The sequence below is a fragment of the Micromys minutus genome (genome assembly GCF_963924665.1).
Source record: "Micromys minutus genome assembly, chromosome: 25".
NCBI lineage: Eukaryota > Metazoa > Chordata > Mammalia > Rodentia > Muridae > Micromys > Micromys minutus.
This window is the reverse complement of record NC_137960.1, coordinates 8,575,795-8,595,586: the sequence shown is the minus strand read 5'-3', so window position 1 is coordinate 8,595,586 and position 19,792 is coordinate 8,575,795. Positions and strand designations below refer to the sequence as shown.

At 51.8% G+C, this 19,792-nt stretch overlaps 4 protein-coding genes across 4 annotated transcripts in view; 2 read left to right on the top strand and 2 right to left on the bottom strand.

Annotated features, from left to right (window-relative positions):
- Window positions 1-247: 247 nt before the first annotated feature.
- TSPEAR (thrombospondin type laminin G domain and EAR repeats) overlaps window positions 248-19,792 on the top strand; it is a gene marked incomplete at both ends in the record, with an annotated part of 153,565 nt that continues 134,020 nt past the window's right edge. The window contains one exon of the mRNA XM_080937782.1: window positions 248-332. Within this exon, the coding sequence (XP_080793908.1) occupies window positions 248-332 (85 nt within the window). The remainder of the gene's footprint in view (window positions 333-19,792) is intronic.
- LOC308436818 (uncharacterized protein) lies at window positions 3,510-4,339 on the bottom strand (the record flags this gene model as incomplete). Its single annotated transcript, XM_080937799.1, has 1 exon — window positions 3,510-4,339. The coding sequence occupies exon 1, from the start codon at window positions 4,287-4,289 to the stop codon at window positions 3,510-3,512; it is 780 nt and encodes a 259-aa protein (XP_080793925.1). The 5' UTR covers window positions 4,290-4,339.
- On the bottom strand, window positions 10,627-11,397 carry LOC308436807 (uncharacterized protein; the record flags this gene model as incomplete). Its single annotated transcript, XM_080937786.1, has 1 exon — window positions 10,627-11,397. The coding sequence occupies one exon, from the start codon at window positions 11,395-11,397 to the stop codon at window positions 10,627-10,629; it is 771 nt and encodes a 256-aa protein (XP_080793912.1).
- Window positions 17,970-18,302, top strand: LOC308436816 (uncharacterized protein; the record flags this gene model as incomplete). The annotated part of the gene is made up of 1 exon (XM_080937797.1): window positions 17,970-18,302. One exon carries the CDS (start codon window positions 17,970-17,972, stop codon window positions 18,300-18,302), a length of 333 nt encoding a protein of 110 aa, XP_080793923.1.

Below are 19,792 nucleotides of genomic sequence, written 5' to 3'. Positions count from 1 at the left end.
GGAATTGGGGAGAGAGATAAGCCCTTGCCTGCAGCTGAAGCTCCAGCCTGCCAGGGCCACCATCTTTTGCTACTGCAGAACAGCTAGGGGCTGTCATTGCTGTCAGGATCACCTCTGTCCTCCTGCAGATACAAACATGGGCTCATCACAGTGACCACCTGGGGTGCAGACTGCCCCTCAAGGGAATTAGGAGTGGCTGCCTCTCTGCAGGCTTGCCCCTGGATGGATCTTGGGACCCGAGCCCCTCATGTCTGCCCTGCTGGCGTTGTGTGTGGTGCTCTTGCTTCTGGGTACCTCCAGCCGCGGCGCCGGGCCCTGGGAGCCCTGCACAGGTAAGGTGACCACATGGGGATGTGGGTTGGGCATCTTTTGTGAGTTGGAGGGAAATAGGGTTTGACATGCAATTTCCTGACACCAGGTCACTTGTGCGTGATAAAACGTTAGCCTCCTAGAGACCTGGACAGTTATGGGGGGTGGTGGTGGGGGAGATACAATAGAAGGGGCCACGCTGGCAGTCACAATAAAAAGGTTTCTCTAAGCTGCTAGAGGTGGGAGGAGTTTCAAGTTTCAAAGAACCACCGAGGCTTCGCAAGTACTTACCTGCTTGGCTGCCGGGGAAGGCCAAGCACCTGCTCCAGGAATGAAATCCCTGGCCCTCGGGCTCCCGGCATAGAGCTGAGCTATATCCAACCTGCACTTAGCAAAGCTCTGGGCTGCCACGGGCCTGGCTCTGTCCCCAGTTGAAGGAGAATCACAGGCCCAGCCCCAAACACACCCACAACCCACACCTGGGTTCAGTCTGGAGCTTCCCAAGGTGGGCTGACTGCAGGCCTCCTCCTCTTCTTAGAGAGGCCACTGGGAACACCAGTGACCATGACATCCTGGCCTAGGGTTCCCAGCAAGAGATCCTAATTGTCGAGTCGCAATTAAAGGGATAAACAAATGGGACAGTTGGATCTCGTAGCTGGACCTGTGGAGGGGTTGGGGGGAGGGCAGGTTGATGGTGGGGATCCCAGGGACAGAGGTGCTGGTGTGACAGGTGGCTGTCTTCTCGTGGGCATACTTTCTTCTGTGGGGTTGTCAGGAAATGTGAGGCTCCTGCATGCGCTGGGCTGTGGCTCTCTGTGACATGGCAGGGGGTGACCCAGCGATCCAACAGGGACCCGTGTGAACGGTGCATGCAGTTTATAACCAAACTACCTAGAAGTGACTTGGCTGTGAGTTCCAGTAACTACCAGACCATGGGCTGTGGGTGAGAAGGCCCTGGGGCCTGATATAGTGCCACCTGTGGGATCTGAGGCAGAAGAGAAGCCCTTCCCTCCTCCCCAGCACCCCTGTCTCACGTGTTCTGTTCTGTGACGGCCACACCTGCAGTGATGGCTTTGAATGTGAAGCTTCAAATTTGTCACCATACAAATCCCCTGGCTCCAAGTGATGGCATCTGGGTACCTCTCTTTCCCCCTCCTATGCAGGGCCATCTTGCACTGTGAGGTGAACATGTAAACGAACCCCAGAAGGACCTTGTGCAGGCCTGGCTTGGGAGTTGTGAGATCGGCCATGCTTCAGGGGGGCCGGGATGAGTCACCAACATGTGCTTTCCTGTTCTGTGAGCCTGGGGAACGCAGCCGACCTTAGAGTGATAATAAAGGTTATTTATAAAGCCCGCCCCCTCTCCCCTGAAGGCGCGTTTCAAATAGTTAAAAGATGACCTAGTTATGAACATGGCGAACCAGGGAGGAAACATAAAAGTCAGGCTGATATTATGAAGCTATTTGATAAGAGGCTTGGGAGGCCAGTGAGGGTTGGCCCAGTTTTAAGTCCTTCTGGTTCTACTCTGTGTTGAGTGCTGACCAGTCCTGAACTTTGATGCGGGACACAGGCGCACAGGCTCCATGCTGCCTTTCCCCAGCCCAGGCGGCTCTGCCCAGCAGATGGGAAGCCAGAAGGTCTGCATTGCCTGGATCGACATCTGTGGCCACGGGAAAAGGACCTTGGAGCTGGGACTAGAGGTCAATGTGCAGGTCAGAGCAGGCAGGAAGCTTGAGAAAAGCAAGCTTCTGTGAGCATGAACACTCAGACGGCTAACAGTTGGCTTTAGAAGTGACCGGAGGAGCCCCATCTTTGCCCTTGTCAGATGCCTCCTGGTGCTTAACTGGCAAATGAGGTGACCAGATGGGGTTTATGGTAGGAAATATTTCCATCGTTATCCACATACCTGTCCCTGTGGGGTCTAGGAGGCTGTGTTCTGGAGACATTCTGAGAAGGGCCCATGGCTCCAGTCTCCAGCAGGTGGCCAGCAGTGTGGCAAGGAGCTGTAAGGGTTCTGTCACGGAGAGGGGACATTGCAGATACCATGCAAATGAACTCTGGGGAGTGTGCTGGCTTTTAGTGGAAGCTGCTCTCTCTGCCCTCTCCTTAATAGGAGGGTCCATAGGAGAGCGGGAGGCAGGGTAAGGAGCCACTTTTCCTCACAGCCTCAGAAGGCAGGAAGGCCTGGTGTGTGGGCAGGAGCAGAGTTGCTAAAGGCCCCCTCCCCACTGGGCATGGTCCAAGCCTGTTAATGTCTAGCGATCCCTGGGGCTTCCCAGGCTTAGGCTTCCCACCTTCCTGGGTTTATGGCCTGCTTGCTGTCACCTCTGCTGTCTCCTGCAAGGGCAGAATAGGGCTGGAAGCCCAGAGGACCCTTGTGTGAGGGTGGAGAGGGGCAGCAGGCTAGAATATGGCTGTGGCCCAGAGGGCATGGCATGCTTGGGGCTCTGGAGATGTGGAGACATCCAAATTGACCCAAAGGAGAGAGAGCCAGTCGAGGAGGTTCAAACCTGAGGCCCCAGAGGGTAGATTAAGAAGCCTTTGTCCTTTTGCTTCTTTCTCCTCGATACCCTCTTCCCACCTCCAGGCTGTGTTCTTCATGAGATCACAGATCTACAGGGTGGGACATTTGACCAAAGCAGTACAGAGAGGCCTGTTCGGGAGGTGCTGAGCTTTGTATGCGCCAAACGCCTCCTGGCCCTCCTATCCCCGAACATTTCCCATCAACCAGAGATAATGAGACTTGAGGAGGTGGGCTCTCTTGCCAGGGACCAGCCACTAGCCACTAGCCACCAGCCACTGGAGAAGCTGCAGGTGAGGATGGGCACCAGCTGATGGGGTGTGACATTGTGACGTTTGTGCCAGAGGTGAGACACCCCCAAGTCCTGGGCTCACCTGGAGCTCCCAGGACATCCCTGACCCTTGCGTGAAGTAGGAAGAGGAAGACGCTCAAAGGCCAGGAAGAGAGGTTTATTAATGGCAGGGCCAGATGTGCACTGGAGAAAGCAGAGACGTGCTGAGAAGGTAGGAATTTCCGGGCATTACAGGAAGCTGCAGGTGGGGGTGGGCACCAGCTGTTGGGGTGTGACATCAGGAAGCTGTCGTGTTATGCTGGTGCCAAAGCAGACAGACACATCTTCTACAGGTCACTGTGAGGCAAGGAAGGAGCTGAGCTCCGGGACCCCAGAAGGGACAGGTCATCAGCAGCTGGACTTCTGGCCACAGCAGGCCTGTCTGGAGCAGGCAGGGCGGCACAGCAGGGACACACAGGAGGCTGGGCGACAGCAGCTGGGCTGGCAGGAGGAGGCACAGCAAGAGGAGCTGGGCACACAGCAGGCAGGTCTGCACACAGGGCGGCACAGCAGGGACAGGCTGGAGCAGGGCTTGCAGCACACAGGCTTGCAGCACACAGGAGCACAGCAGGAGGGCTGGCAGCAGGAGGAGGCTCCAGAGCAGATGGGTGTGCAGCACACAGGCTTGCAGCACACAGGCACACAGCAGGAGGGCTGGCAGCAGGAGGACTGGCAGCTAGACTGCTGGCAGCAGGATCCAGAGCAGATGGGTGTGCAGCACACAGGCTTGCAGCAAAGGGTCACACAGCAGGGCTGCTGGCAGGGGGAGCAGGTGCAGCAAGCTGGCTGGCAGCTAGACTGCTGGCAGCATGAGGGTGTGCAGCAGGGGCTGGACACACAGCTCACTGGGGTGCAGACGAGGGTGAGGCAGGGGGCTGGGGCACAGCAGCTGGGGGCACAGCAGCTGGGCTGGCAGCAGCTGGGGGCACAGCAAGGGACACAGTAGCTGGACTGGCAGCAGCTGGACTGGCAGCAGCTGGGGACACAGCAGCAGGGCTCACAGCAGCTCTCTGGACAGTCATCCACCTGCCAGGAGGAGTCGGTACAAGAATCACAGGAACCGGGCAGGCAGACCCGGCTGTCGTAGCTCAGGTCACTGGAGCAGACGGACATGGTGGAGGTGGCCATGGTGGGCAGGTCTGGTAGGAGCTGTGAGAGTGTGTATGAGTGTGTGTGTGTGTGTGTGAGTGTGTGTGAGGGGCTGGCTCCCAGCTTTTATACTCTGCACACAGTGTGCTGTTGGCATAGGCAGCCCTTCACAGCAACTCTTTCCTTGTTAGTGTTTGGGTCTGGTTCCCAAAGGGTGCAGGAAGATGCTATCCCGCTTGTAATGTCCTGGCTGCCTGTTGTGTTGCACCTTGGCTAGCTCTCCTGATGGGTAGGGCATCCGGGTGGGGGACAGCACTGGCCAGGAGTGTGTCTGGGATCCCTTGGCAGGGTCGTTGGATCTGAGTTGGGCGTGTCTGCCCTTTCTCTTTAAGTTTGCTATCAAGTCTTTGAATAGGTTGGGGCTGATCCCAGTGACGGTGGTGGGCTCTCTTTCTCTCAGCTTGGCCTGGTTGGAGACACTCAAGCTGGGGACTCAGTGGTGTACGGCTGGCTGTTCCTTGGCCCACCTCTACTCCTGCTTTGGTTGGTGAAGGGTGAAGGAAGGCTGGGGCAGGCCCATGCCTAAGAAGCAGCTGTTTCATTGAGACACACCCCTTCTGACACGACTGCTGTCAGCATGCTTGGCTCTAGGTTTGAGGTGGCTGTGGTTATGCTGAAGTTTGACATGTTACAAGGCTGAGGCTGGAGGTCAGTGTACCAGGCTGCCTTTGAACTTATGGAGCCCATGCCTTATCCTTGAGGACTCCTTGTAACCATGGTTTCTCAGTGTTGGCCTCAGAGCTCTGTCCAAGGGCACCGGTGAGGAGTTATGGGTGGAGCCCACCTCATTGGCCGTGGTCATTGGGGACTCTCTAAAGAACCTTCTCCACAGAGGTGTTGGAATCCTAGACGGGTATTGCAGTAAGAAATGCAAGTCCCCATGGGACCATGTGACCTGAGGCTGAGGAAACCAACCAGTCAAGGCAAAACCAGATTGAAATGAGCAGACGCTGGGCTGACAGTTCCAACTGTGGTGTCCTGTGTGAGGTGTGCGTGTGGGGGTGTCTTCGTGTGAGTTGTGGGTCTGCCAGGGTTCCGTCATTAGACACACATGGGTAGGATCCCTTCCTTGTGACTGCCGTATTTTCAATATGAAGTGTCCCTCCAAAGAAGCGTGGTCCCGAGCTGATGGTGCTGGTGAAGGGTGTCTGCCCTGGGGCCCAAGGCTGCCACTGAAGGATATGTAGATTCTCATCTGTCTCCATCTGTCTCTTTTTTCTTTCCTCACCCTTCCTGGCCACCGTGAGGCAAGAGGCCACCGCCTGCTTCTCACATCAGGCCCAAAACAGAGCTGGCCAGAGACTGAATTTAGGAACTCAGTGATGCCTCTGAGACCTCGAGGCCAGCTTAGCCACCAGCCTCGATTTTAGAGGCCCCCATCTGAGTAAGGCTGGGTGTCTACACCAGGGCAGAAAACCACTTCTGGAAGAGCCAGAGTGAAGCTAAGGGTTTATGGATTGTTTAGACATTTGGGCATTGGGAGGGGTGGCCCAGGGGTGGCCCCAGAAGGTCTCCTCAGGTGTCTACATAATGGCTGCATATATGATCCTGTAGCTCTCTTTGTGTGTCCGTGTGTGCACACCCACACATGTGTGCCTCTCTTCAAACCTCAGTCCCCAAACTTTCTATCACTTTTCCTGTTGTGTACAGGGTTTAAGGACGGAGCAAACATGACTCTTAAGCAAATGTTAAACATTTAGTAAAAGGCATGCAGTAGTTTATTTTCTCTTCTCTTCCATTTGTTAATGAGATTTTGGAGTAGTTCTTGAGGTGCACTGCTTAGATTTAGGGACAAATAGGCAAGCTAACACAATGAAACTGGAGGTCACAAGTGTTCTGGCCCCGAGTAAACATAGCTCTTTTCTTATTTGTAACATCTGTGTCTCACTCATCTGTGGAGAAACACACATTATCTCTAGGCAATTAGGATTTATTAGTTGTTTTGAAGTTGTCCGCGTGATGTACGCACACGTGTTTGTGTGTTTCTGTGTATGTGGGTGAGTACATGTATGCATATGTGTGTATATGTTTGTCTGTGTTTATGCATATGTGTGCATATGTGTGTGTGTGTTTGTGTATATGTGTTTATGTGCATGTGACTCTTTATGTATGTATATGTGTGTGGTTAGTGTGTGTTTATGTTCATGTATATGACTGTGTGTGTTTGTATATATGTATGTGTGTATATGTGTATGTATGTGCATGTATGTGTGTATGTGCGTGTGTGTGTGTGTGTGTGTGTGTGTGTGTTTGTATGTCTGTAGATGTATGTGTGTATGTGTGTGTACGTGTATTTTCCAGAGGACAACCTCTGGTGTCATTACTAGGGCCTTTCACCTGCCTGAAGCTTGCTAAGTAAGCAAAGCTGGCTGGTCAGTTAGCTCCAGGGATCCTCCTGTTTCTAACTCTGCTGTGCCTGGATTTTTTTTTTATGTGGGTTCTGGGATTCAAACTCAGGTCTTCATGTTCACAAGGGAAGCACTTGGCCAATGAGCTCTCTCTCTTCCCCAGCAATTCTGAAGTTTCTTGAAGGAAGGAGAAATAGATCTCTGGTCTGGGTGAGACTCCTTTTCCATGTCAGGCTTGCAAGTTCCTGTCTTTCTGATGTACCCGGTACCCCTGTGACAGCTCTCAGTTTATTCAGACTGACTGACCAGAGAAGAGAGGAGAAAGTCACACCCAGAGGTCATGTCTACTCTGGATTAGTGAGTTCCTCCCTGGGGCACTAAAGTATTGCCTGGGGCAATGAACTCCTCCCTGGGGCAGTTTCCTTTGGTGGAGGCTGCCTAGCTCTCCCAGTGGTGGTGGTGCTCATGGGCAGAGCAGCCATTGTTAAGTCAGATGGGGAAGCAGGACAGCCCAGATAAGGAGTTGGGGCTGTTGTGGGCCTTGGAGTGTGAGCACAGGTCCTTCAAGTGGCTGGAGGCCTCTGACTCCTGGGGAGGGCAGAGCCTCTATCTCTTTGTTTTTGAAAAGAATTGCAAAGCTGCCCATGGCTGACAGTGTGTGTTTCTCATGAACCTTGGCACAGGTCGGAGCATAAAACAAGCTTGCTCCTATGTCTGCAGGAGTCTCTGAGAGGACAGCGGCCCCTTAGCTGAGAGGGCAGCACTCCACGCAGGGCCACGCTCCAGGTAGCTTTGCCTGTCCAGCTCCTGGTTAGGTGTTCTGTGGTTCAGCTGCCCACATTGCTTCTTTTCAACACCAGAGCTTTCTAGCTCACTCTAAAGGACCAGCATGTGGACAAGTGGTGTCCCCAGCCCATCTGGGTGGTCCCCACCGCAGAATTTTTACAGCACCCTGCAGTATCTTTCTTCTCTGAGGCCACTTTCTCTACTTTCAGAGGTCAGTTGACACATGGACTTCTTTGGAGAGCTAGTCTGATTGCCTTCTGTCCCCAGACTCCCATCTCTGCACCCTGACTGCACTGTGTGTCCAAATCCTTCCCACAGACCTCTGCCTCTTTTTTAAATGGAGGGATTATGCTACATGCCTCCCTTGTGTGCTCTGAGGGTCGTGCAGGTGACACACGCCAAGTGCTTCTCAGCGTCTGTCAGGGCCGGTGTGGTTTGTGGCAACCGCATGACAGTCATGGATCAAATCGGAATCTGAAGTGTGCCTCAGGCTCATGGTCTGAAGGCTTGGTTCTTGGATGGTGGTGCTATTTTGGGGTGTGGTGGAGACTTTGGAAGGAAACTCGTAGACGACAGAAGTATAGGCCGTAGGGGGCATTGGTGGTGGCTGGTCCGACCTACTGTCTTGCTCTGTTTCCTAGTTTGTGATATGAACAGCCTCTGCCATGTGCCACAAGCTTCTGCCGCCATGAACTGAGCTGCCCACTTGCCTACCCTGCCATGGCGGGCTGAGCCTTCTGACACTCTTTCGTTCCTGAGGTTGTCTCTGTCAGGCATTTCAGTCACAGTGACATCAAGATGAGCTCTAGGGGTCTTAATGACAACATTAACCACCAGACCACACATTACACACACACAGTAACATATACACACAAACACATGCACACATGTACATATACACACATACACACTCACACATTACACAGTACACAGTAACTCGCAGGTGCATGTGTACACACACACACACACACACACACACACACACACACACACACACACACGCACACGTTACAGAATGGGTCCACAGAGTTGAAGAGGCTACGGTCAACCTTGAGGAGTTCAAACTGTCCCAGAAGGCAGTGGAGGAGCAGCTGAGGTGGTTAGATAGGATGCTGACAACCTGGAGAAAGCTGCTGGAAGCTTTCTGAGCCACTGAGAGGAAGTAAAATTCCCAGAGATACCGGGATAGGGACTGGCAGATAAATAGATAAATGGACAGACAACAATTTGGTTGGGCCACACCAGCAGTGGTGACTAAGGAGCTGAAGCCTCAGGGGCAGTTGGGCTTTCTCCTGTTAGTCCCTTGGCACACATGGAATGATCAAATGATAGATGAGTGGGTAATGACCAGGTGTCTTCTCCATGGAGTGACCCGTGGGCGGTACTCCCTTCCGGTCTGGTGTGTTTAACAAGCTCTTAGGCCAGGTTTTCCCAATGTGCTTTTAATAGGCCCGTGTGTACATGTGTTCCCAACACACTCTGACAAATTCACAGAGAGCCGCTTTACTTTTTTGTCTGTGGTGGTTTGAATATGCTTGGCCCTTAGGAAGCGACACTGTTAGTCGAGCCCTTGTTGGAGGAAGTGTGTCACTGTGGGGGGTGGGCTTTGAGGTCTCCTATGCTCAAACTATGCCCAGTGTGACACACAGTCTCCTTCTGCTGCCTGAGGATCAAGGTATAGAACCCTCCGGCACCTTGTCTGCCTGCTGCCCTGCTTCCTGCCATGATGATAATGGACCGATCCTCTGAATCTGTAAGCCAGCCCCAGCGAAATATTTGCCTTTATAAGAGTTGCCATGGCTATGGTGTCTCTTCATAGCAATGAAACCCTAAGACACAGGAGTAAGTCATTAGTCTCTGACAGGTGTTCTTGATGTACGCAGCAAGACGCAGAGTCCTCCTGCCTTGGAGTTGGTACTCACTACATGGCCAAATGCTGCCAGTGAAGTGCAGGGGACACTGAGAGAGGTCCAGCCTAGCTCCAACTTCATCTCCTACTTTGACCTTGGAGATAGAAGGTAGGACCCTTGCCTTGGCCTCCAGGCTCACAGCTGGAGGGGAGTGTGGCTTAGCCCTGCAGAGGAGCTTGAAGAGAGAGAGTGGGGAGAGAGAGAGAGAGAGAGAGAGAGAGAGAGAGAGAGAGAGAGAGAGAGAGAGAGAAGAGCTGACAGGCCACAGCAACCTGGATAAGGGCTGTACATGAAATGCAAGAGACGGAGCAGAACTGGCAGGTGGGTGCGTGTGCCCCAGAGGTCTCCTGCCATGAGTTTCCCTAGCAGGAACAAGCCAGCCGACAGGGGAGTAAGGCTGGTGATAGCTGTGGGGAGGATGGAGGGTGTGGGGGGTGCAGCCATGTAGTGGAGGAGAGGCAGCTGCTGGGCGTAAAGGGAGCTCATGGGGAGAAAGCAATCCAGTTCAGCTTACGTTGAAAGCCGGCGGACTATTTGTAGTCTGAGCCCAAGAGGTAGCTATCCTTCTGGAGTATGGCAAGATTTGAGGGCCTATGCTGGCCCCTTGGGCTCTGACTCCTCTTAGCGTGGTGTGGGCTGCCTGCTTTCCATTGTGAGGGACCAAACCTGCTCTCTCTTCTTAGGAACCAGGTTTTTAGCAACTGCACCCAATGGTCCTTCCAGGGAATGCCCAGCAGGTACCAGATCTTTGGCATCAGACACATGACTGCCCACCCTGAGGTGTCCACTGCTTGTCCTTGCCAAGTGGCTCCTGGGAAAGAGGCTGGCCTGGAGGGGTGAGCTGGGGCTGCCTGTGATTGGGACCCTTTATCACAGGTGTGTGACTGATGGCCCAGGACAAGCCGGGTAAGGTAGATATCCCAGGATGCACTGCTTCCTGGCCTCCCATCAGATGATGATGGACACTGGTTCCACTAGAGTTCAGAGAGGAAGACTGAGACACGGCTGAGGTCAAAGTGTTTATTATTAAAGTCCCGAGGAGGCTTCTTGCTAGAGCGTGCCTGGCAGTTTCCCATCAAGAAGCCCACTGTCACCAGGACTGTAGGGTAGAGTTCCCAGGCTTATGACCAGGACTTCTGCCAGGCTAGGTAATGGCAGAGAGCAAGACAGGATCCTCTGTTGTTTGATGGAAGACTCAAGCTAAGGTAGGGCTGGCACCTGAGGCAGCTCAGGGACTAGGGGAGAGGTGAGGGGTCCCCAGGCATAGATACATCAGCAGCTGGACTTCTGGCCACAGCAGGCCTGTCTGGAGCAGGCAGGGCGGCACAGCAGGGACACACAGGAGGCTGGGCGACAGCAGCTGGGCTGGCAGGAGGAGGCACAGCAAGAGGAGCTGGGCACACAGCAGGCAGGTCTGCACACAGGGCGGCACAGCAGGGACAGGCTGGAGCAGGGCTTGCAGCACACAGGCTTGCAGCACACAGGAGCACAGCAGGAGGGCTGGCAGCAGGAGGAGGCTCCAGAGCAGATGGGTGTGCAGCACACAGGCTTGCAGCACACAGGCACACAGCAGGAGGGCTGGCAGCAGGAGGACTGGCAGCTAGACTGCTGGCAGCAGGATCCAGAGCAGATGGGTGTGCAGCACACAGGCTTGCAGCAAAGGGTCACACAGCAGGGCTGCTGGCAGGGGGAGCAGGTGCAGCAAGCTGGCTGGCAGCTAGACTGCTGGCAGCATGAGGGTGTGCAGCAGGAAGATTGGCAGCAGGGGCTGGACACACAGCTCACTGGGGTGCAGAGGAGGCAAGGGGTTGGGGCACAGCAGCTGGGCTGGCAGCAGCTGGGGGCACAGCAAGGAACACAGCAGCTGGGCTGGCAGCAGCTGGACTGGCAGCAGCTGGGGGCACAGCAAGGGACACAGCAGCTGGGCTGGCAGCAGCTGGGGGCACAGCAGCAGGGCTCACAGCAGCTCTCTGGACAGTCATCCACCTGCCAGGAGGCGTTGGTGCAAGCGTCAGAGCAGACGGACCTGGTGGAGGCGGCCATGGCTGATTGGAGGGCAGAGGTAAGATGAGAAGGAAGGAGTGAGGAAGTGGGGGAGTGAGGGAGTGAGGTGCCCAGTGCCACTTATATATCTCTCAAGGGTGTGTGTGTTTGTCGTGTCCCAGCTACCATTTCCTGTTGGTGTTGATGTAGTTCTAAGACACCTATCAATCAAGTGGGTGTGGCCTGTAGCTCCTCCCACCCACAAAACTGCATAGCTAGAGTTGATGAGTCTGGCAGGGCTTCATGGGACAAAGTGGGGTGTGTTATTTCTTCTCCAGGAAGGGTCAGCCTTTCCTTGAGGCCCCTTGCTCTGGCTCCCTACTTCAGTCCTTAATTGAGTCATCAGCATATTTTAACCTTATTTTGTGTCCTGGTTATTTGGGGACGATGGTGGTCAGAGAGCTGTGTTTGTTTTCTGTATCAACAGTGCCAGTAATAATAGTTTTCTCTTTGGTCTAGGAATTGTTCTAAGTGAGTCTGTAGGTACTAAATCGACTAACCCCTGAGACCTTGGAAGGGAGATGATTTCACTATTCCCACATGGGGAAACTGAGGCACAGCTGAGCTCAGGGTGTGGATGCTCATGTCTTGTGTTCCTGTCATTCCTCTCTCAAGATAAAACAGACTAGAAAGGTGGTCCAAAGATAAGGTCCCTCCAGAGGAGTGGGGGCAAGGGAGAACACTCATCGCTCAGAGGCATGACCATTAGTCCCGCCCATGGAACTATAGGGTAAGGTCTGATAGAGATGCTTAGGGCAGGACAGAGGAGTTGTCACTAGCTCTCCCAGGACTGAGCACTAGGGGGCTGGGCTGTGTAGCAGATGTGGCATGCAGGGGCTCCAGGAGTTTGCTCTGAAGAAATGGTCACTTCCTCCTACAGCGAGAGGACCCAGATTGATGGGCATGCAGACCGTGGAAGGAGGTTATTGTGAAGGGGTATTAGAGCTTGGCTGTGTTCTGATGGAGGCTTTCTTCTGGAAACTGAGCGGTGTTTGAGACATCTTGGAGCCTTTTAGTTGTAACCCTAGGGTCCTGGTTGGTCAAGCTAGGATCTGTCCAAGAACTTGGAAAAGACCCAGCATTCTTGCTCGAACGCGCAACGTTTCTCACAAGCTCATGATTTGAATTCTTCGTCCTCATCTGGGAGGGAGGGGTGCTACATTTTGGAAGGTTCTGGAACATTTTGAACATGAAGCAGATTTAAGACTGTAAGGGAAGAGCTTGAGGGTTCTAGGGTGACTCTGATTGCAGTTGAATTCTGTTTTCTGATAGAGCAAACTGTGTCATAATCCCCACCCCCATCACAGATAGACCTAGGTACTGCACCTTCTCAGTACCCTCCCAGTCTAATAGATGTGCCCTTCTCTTTGCTGCAAGCCCAACTTCCCTTCCTGCTTGTCAAGTTGCTTCCCAGGGAGTTTTCAACAGCAACAAGACATATGAGAGAAAATCGGTACCAGGAGTAGGGCTGCTGCTGCCATAACCTGGACCACATGGCTCTTTGGCCTTTGAAAATGACCTGGGGAAGGAACGTGGAAGAGTTTGGAGCTGTGGACTAGAAACATTCTGGTGCAGAGCTCAGAGGATTATTCTGTTGGGAGTTCAGGAGACCAGGGGGCTGAAAGATGCTACAATGAAGACTGCCTTGGGAGGCTTTGGATGGGAGCAGGAGCTAGAGACCTTTGGTGTTACATTGTAGCAAAGAATCTGGCTATGCTTTGCTTGTGTCCTGAAAATATGAGAGAAGCTGAATTTAAATGCATTTGATGGGCTGGAGAGATGGTTAAGAGCACTGACTGCTTTTCCACAGGTCCTGAGTTCAATTCCCAGCAACCACATGGTGGCTCACAATCATTTGTAATGGGGCCTGGTGCCCTCTTCTGGTGTTTTAAAAATAAATAAGTCTTTTAAAAATGCATTTGACTAATTGTTTGTCAGAGGTAATTAATTTCAAGACACCCAACAGTCAGGCTGTGGCTGTTTACGTTCGGCCAGGTTTTCAGGACACTAAAAAAATGTGACATATGAATAAGATGGAGCATAGGCGTTAAAATTTTAGCTGGGGTGGACATGGAAGGTGTAGACAAATCAGATTTAAAAGTACCATGAGAGAAAATCCAAGTACTTTTCACTGGGATAATAAGAAAGGATCCTTGAAGGCATGACCTAAATTAATGACAACCAAGGTGTAAGAGTGCAAACTTGGATTGGAGAGATGGCTCTTGCAGAGGTCCTGAGTTCAAATCCCAGCAACCACATGGTGCCTCACAACCATCTGTAACTCCAGTCCTGGTTATCTAGTGTTCTCTTCTGGCTTCCACAGGCATCAGGCATGCACACCGTATGTGGATACACTTATAAGCAAAACACCCACAAACCTAAGAATAAATAAATAAAATATGTAAAAAGAACTATATAAAAATGTTTAAAAAAGCAAATTCATTTGAAAAGCTCACATCCAAAAAGAGAGGGTTTGTATAGTCTGGTTTGTGTGTGTGTGGGGGGGGGGGGAGGGGATGCAGGATGCAAGGGTCAGGAGGTCATTAAAGCTTACAACAAGGTTCTAGAGAAAAGCCCGGGAGGCCAGGCAATGTGTAGCAGGGTTGCACTAAGCATTCAGTGTGTGAAGCTGCAAAGGTAAAACCTTAGTTACAGTGGAGACCCTAGGGTGGTCGAGATGATGTGGGCTGAGGAGAGCTGCAGGCACACAGTGGACTGACCTGTGGAAGGCTGTGTGTACCATAGGCATCGGAGCTGTGCCAACCCTGCTGGCATGAAACCGAACAGTCCTCTGAGGGGGCGAGCAAGAATTAAAGGTAGGAAAGGCGGGAAGAAGATGCCAGAGACAGGTATGGGAGGGCTTCAGGTCAGTACCACGCCAGCCTTCAGTTTAGTTTTCTTAGCCTTTTTTATGCTACACAGTACCATGGGGAGCAAAGCCACAGGCTAACAGAAACAATTGCTGAAATACACACGTAAGACATCTGTACCCATCCAAAGCCCCCCCCCCCGTTCCTTCTACGAAGGACAATTGCATCTTCAGCCCTTCACCTTTGAGCTCAAAGTGCACCTCCTCTTACTGTTCCACGCCTCAGCAAGCTGGGAAATCTGCCAACAGACCCTGACTTGCCTTGACTCTGCCTGGCAGACAGACTTTTTTTTTCTTCTCTGTCTGTCTGTCTGTTTATCTGTTTGCTAGTGTCTGGTGTCAGTAGAGGGTGGGAAAGGGTGTCAGATCCCCTGATATTGGCACTATATGTAGCTGTGAGCTGTCATGAGGGTGCTAGGAGTTGAATCCAGGTCCTTTGGAAGAGCAGCAAGTGTTTGTAGCTGCTAAGCCATCTCTCTAGCCCCTTGCTGTCCAATCCCCCATACCACAAGCCCTCCCCATGCAGGGGTAAGGATGGGATGACCTTGGTTGTTTAGACTCCTCTCATACAGGATGTGACATCTGTGTCCGTTAGAGCTGAGGAGAAGCTGACTGGAATGAAAAGGTTGAGGTGGAGGTCTGTCCATACTGGTCAGCTTCTCTCTGGAGTAAGAGCAGAGGGAGGAGGAAGCCAGGATAGGGCAGAGCCTGGGAACTCCTGCTCTCCAAGAGCCTTTGCACCTCCTGCCTCAGGTGCTAACTTCCCATGATTATCAGTGACTGTGGGATGCCATACACTTAGCCTATGTGTATGGTGTGTGTATGATGTGTGTATGTGGCATGTATACACGTGTGTGTATGGGGTGTGTGTGTGTGTGTGTGTGTGTGTATGGTTTGTGGCATTTGTGCATGTGGTGTGTGGGTTGTATATGTTTTGTGTATATATGTGTGCATGTTGTGTGGTGTGTGTGTATGCATGTATACCACATGTGATGTGTATGTGCATTTGGTGCATATTGCATGTGTTGTGTATGTAGTATGTGGTGTATGTACACATATAGTGTGTGTGTGTATGGTATGTGCACATGTGTGTGTGGTGTGTGTGCCATGTGTGCATGTGTTGTATTGTGTGTGTTGTGGTATGTGTGTGTAAGTGAGAGGACAACTTGTCACAATTTCTCCTCTCCACTGTGTCAGCTCTGACTGAACTCAGGCCATCGGCGTTGGGTGCATGTGCCTGTACTTACTTAGGTATCTCACCAGCTCTCTCTCTCTCTCTCTCTCTCTCTCTCTCTCTCTCTCTCTCTCTCTCTCATTTCTGATGGAGTGGTTTCTGTGGTCTTTCAGGTCCATCCTTGCACCTGCTCTCAGGCTAGTCCAGTGTGTACTTTATGTTCCAGCTATTGTGTGTTTCAGTTTTAGAATTCTCTTTTGTTGGATCAATTACATTCCTCTCCGTCTCTACCTATTCACTCATGAAGATAATATTTCTCTTTGATCTTTGAATAAATAATAGCTGCTGTGGTCACTGACTGCCCGTCTCTGTAATGAGATTATCCTAGATTTTTAAAATTTTTTTTAACTGGTTGCTTTTATTTATGAAGGTGATTTACATCACAAAATCTTTTGTCCCTGGTTATTTTGATCATATGCTTGAACGTATGAAAGATTCTGGGTTCAATTATTGTCTTGGATCTATGGGTTTTTGTTCAGGCAGATGGCCAACTGTTAACCAGCTATTTTGAGCTCGTGCAGGTCTGGCTTTATACTATGTGGGTATACAAATGTGGAAAACCCATATGGCTCCTGGAATCTGCTCCTGGAATCTTCACTGGGGTTGAATTAGGTGTGGCTGGGGGTGTCTGAGGTGAGTCTCTATGCAGGCTCCAGCACAGTGGTCTTGGGTCTCCCTTGGGGGAGACTATTCAGTCCTGTGGTGGTTTCTCTATTGTGGTCTGTCTCTGACCAGCCTCCTAGATAGAATATAGGTTTTCAGGAAGATAGGCACCTGTTTCCCCCTCCTCCATCTTCTGCCAAACTCTGAGACATATCCCACCTATATTTTAGATGCTTCATCCACCCTGGATCTCCCCTCAGCCACTGACTACATTCCATTGGGAAGTTGGGTTTGCAAAGAGCTGGGCAGCTGTGTACCTCCGTCTATCCCTGTCTGAGTGTAGACATCTCTTAACTGTCCATCAGCCATGTAGTTAAGGGAGGGCTCCTTAGCCATTGTCCATCCCATCAGGGTTTCAGGTTTGCTACACTCTGCATCTTCCGTCCTCTGTTCCCAAGGGTCCTGGTTTGTGCAGCAGAGGTTGTGGTTTGAATGGGCCTCTGAAGAATTTGTCTTCCCAGCTTAAGTGGAAACTCTTGAGGGGGAGCCGACATTGTGACAGACATCTGGTCTACCTCCTTATCAGTACTAAGAGCTTGGAGGAATTGTCCAGAGTGTGTGGTGGCTAGAAGTCAGTGAGGCTGCTCTCCTGACCTCAGTAGGCTATCCTAGAAGCCCACAGCCTTGCTGTATGGAGTCAGGTAGTCTTCTGGCATGGTCTGGCCTTGAAAACCACTTTCTGCTTCTTTCTAGTGTGATATCTTCTCTACTTCTGAAGAAAGAGGGAGAGGGGCAAGTAGAGGCTGTAATGATGTTCAAACACTGCCCACAGCTTAGTGGATTATTAGGGTGCTAGAAACACAGCTGAGGAGCATGTTGATGATCCTAACCTGCCTCTTCCAGTATAGCATCTTTTTGTCTAAGAGTTCATTCCTGTCCTCTTTTCATGGAGTTGAAATGGAAACTAAGAGGCATGGGTCCTTTCCTGAGAGTGACATTAGATGCTTTTGGATGTGCTCTGTGTTTTTCAGGGGGATCTGGGAAGTCAGAGGGAGGCAAGAACACAGCAGTGCCTCTCTTCTGTGTGGTACTATAGCTGAAGAAGGGTGTATTTATACTGGGGAGGAGTGTGGGTGGGTGGGGTGAGTCAGGGAAGAGTAAGCCTCACTTGAATGTCTATGTCTCCTCATCTCACCCAGAGAGGCTTCCAAAGACCCAGGGCCTACTCAGAAACCTCTTCCTCAACCCTACATTAACTGGGTGAACACCTACAGGTGCCATTGTCATACTGCTTTTCATGACATGTGGCTTGCTGCTGAGCACACCAAAAGAGGACAGGGCCTGGGGTCTTGACCTCAGCACAAGTTCCAGCTGTGGTCCCTGTGAATCTCCTTTTTGAGGATGTGGCTGGTCCAACTTGACTTTCCTCAGGATCCTGATAAATGGGAGTTATGCAGTGTGTTCAGCCTCCTTTGTGTTGCAAAGCCTTCCAGGCCACAGGAAAAGAATAATATCTGTGGTTGTGGGAGGACTGTCATCCTACAGGCAGGATATCTGGACTCTTGGATCTCTGGGAACTCATGTAAGGAAATCTGGAATTCATGAAACATAGAATCCATGTAGCACCAGGAAAAGATGGCTTGGGAGCCTAGATACAACAGCAGCTAGAGAACCACATTAGTCATGGAGTTGGGCAAACAAAACAAGAGCATGAACAACAGCAACGCTAGCCTGGGAGGACAGAGAAAGCAAACAGGGAAGACCAGCTGCATTCTGGGTAGTTGGAACACTGTGCTGGGTATAAAAGCCACCATGGGAAGAAGATCCAGACATTCTCACCTTCCCCTAGACCAGCCAGCCTTCACCATGTGTCACACTAGCTGCTCTTCAGGGTGCCAGCCCTCCTGCTGTGTGTCCAGCCCCTGCCAGCCCTCCTGCTGTGTGTCCAGCCCCTGCCAGTCAGCCTCCTGCAGGCCTACTATATGCATTCCTGTGAGATACCAGGTAGCCTGCTGTGTGCCTGTGAGCTGCAGGCCCACTGTGTGCATGACCCCCTCCTGCCAGTCCTCTGTATGTGTTCCTGTGAGCTGCCGGCCAGTCTGTGTGACCTCCTCCTGCCAGTCCTCTGGATGCTGCCAGCCCTCCTGCCCCACCCTGGTCTGTAGGCCTGTGACCTGCAGCACCCCCTCCTGCTGCTGACCAGTGTCTCCAAACCAGCTGCTGCCAAGGCAAATGGGACATATTCACCTCCTTCCTCTGTGGCGGTGGTTCTTCACTTGAAACATATTGGAAGCACTCCTACCTCACCCTGGAAAAACACAGCTGTTTTTCTCCCAACAGATACCTCTCCCCCTGCCCTTCTCTAAGGATGTCCTGCTTCCAGGCTCCTTCTCTCACTCTCTGTGCCAAATAAAGTGGCTTCTTCCGTCAGCTGTTGAGTGTCTGTCCTGATTCCTGTCTGTCTTCCTGGCCGCTTTGGCATCAGGAAGCACAGACCAGCGATTTCTATGATGCAGATTCACCATGGATCCTTTGGAGGTGGCATGCTGGGAGGAGGGCATGGCTTGATGAGTGGGTGTATTTATGCCCCTGGCATCCCTGAGGCCCCCGGGATAGACTTTCTGTATTTCTGTGCAGTGTCTGCTCCTGCTTCCCTTTCCCTGTAGGGGGTGCTCATGTACAGTGAGTCCTAGAGTTGTGTGTGTGTGTGTGTGTGTGTGTGTGTGTGTGTTTTAAGAAAAGGTTTTCTCTTTCTTCTCTGGATGCCTTGTGTCCCAAGTCACGGTGTCTTTCTTCCTATTGGGCAGCTTAGGAATGTTTGAATTCCAGGCATACAAACTGACCAGCTCTGAATCCCCCCCAGTACTGGAGAAATGTATGCCCACTTTCTTATTGTTGATCAATTACAATATGACGGACACATGCCTAGTCACTTGTCTGTAAAGCGGCTAAAACACGCACGTCTCACTAAGTTCTTGGGGTGGTCATGTGTGTGATGCTGTAGATCTTTTCATGGCTCAGAGTGGGCCACTTCTGTTTCTATTTTAGATCATTTTCAATGATCGGGTTAGTTTCTTTGTCTCTCTTGCTGGGACAAAAATCCCAGTGAATGGAACCTGATGGAAGGGCTTATTTTGGCTCACAGTTTGAGGGTCCTTCAGGATGGGACAGTCATGGTGGAAAGAAGGTGAGGTGGTAGCTCACATGATGTTTGCAGCCGGGAAACAAAGCCAGCAATGCATGCTAGTCCTCAGTTGGCCTTCTCCTTTTTAGTCTGTCTGGAATCCCAGTCCGTGGAACAGTCCTTGTGCTGTGTTTAAGGTGGGTCTTTTCTCCTCAGTCAGACCTTTCTGTGAGCACAATCATTAGTACGCCCCCATGCACACTTCCCTGGTGATTTGAAATACTATTAACAGTGGAGATGGACCTACCAGGCCGTGTCTAGCTTTGGGGACGGTTTTCCTCTGGGAAGTGTTGGTGACAGCCTGTCTCCATCAGCTGCCTCTATCCATAATCTCTGCAGTCTGTTGTGACTGCTCCCTGTGAGGTTCCTGAGACAGACAGACATGGGGGTCGCAATCTCTGCTGCACCCCATGACATCACCCTGGACTCCAGTGTTCTCACTCTTGGCTGCCCTGAGCTCCGAACTTTCCCTTTATTCCCGAAGGCTGGCCATGAGACATGAGTT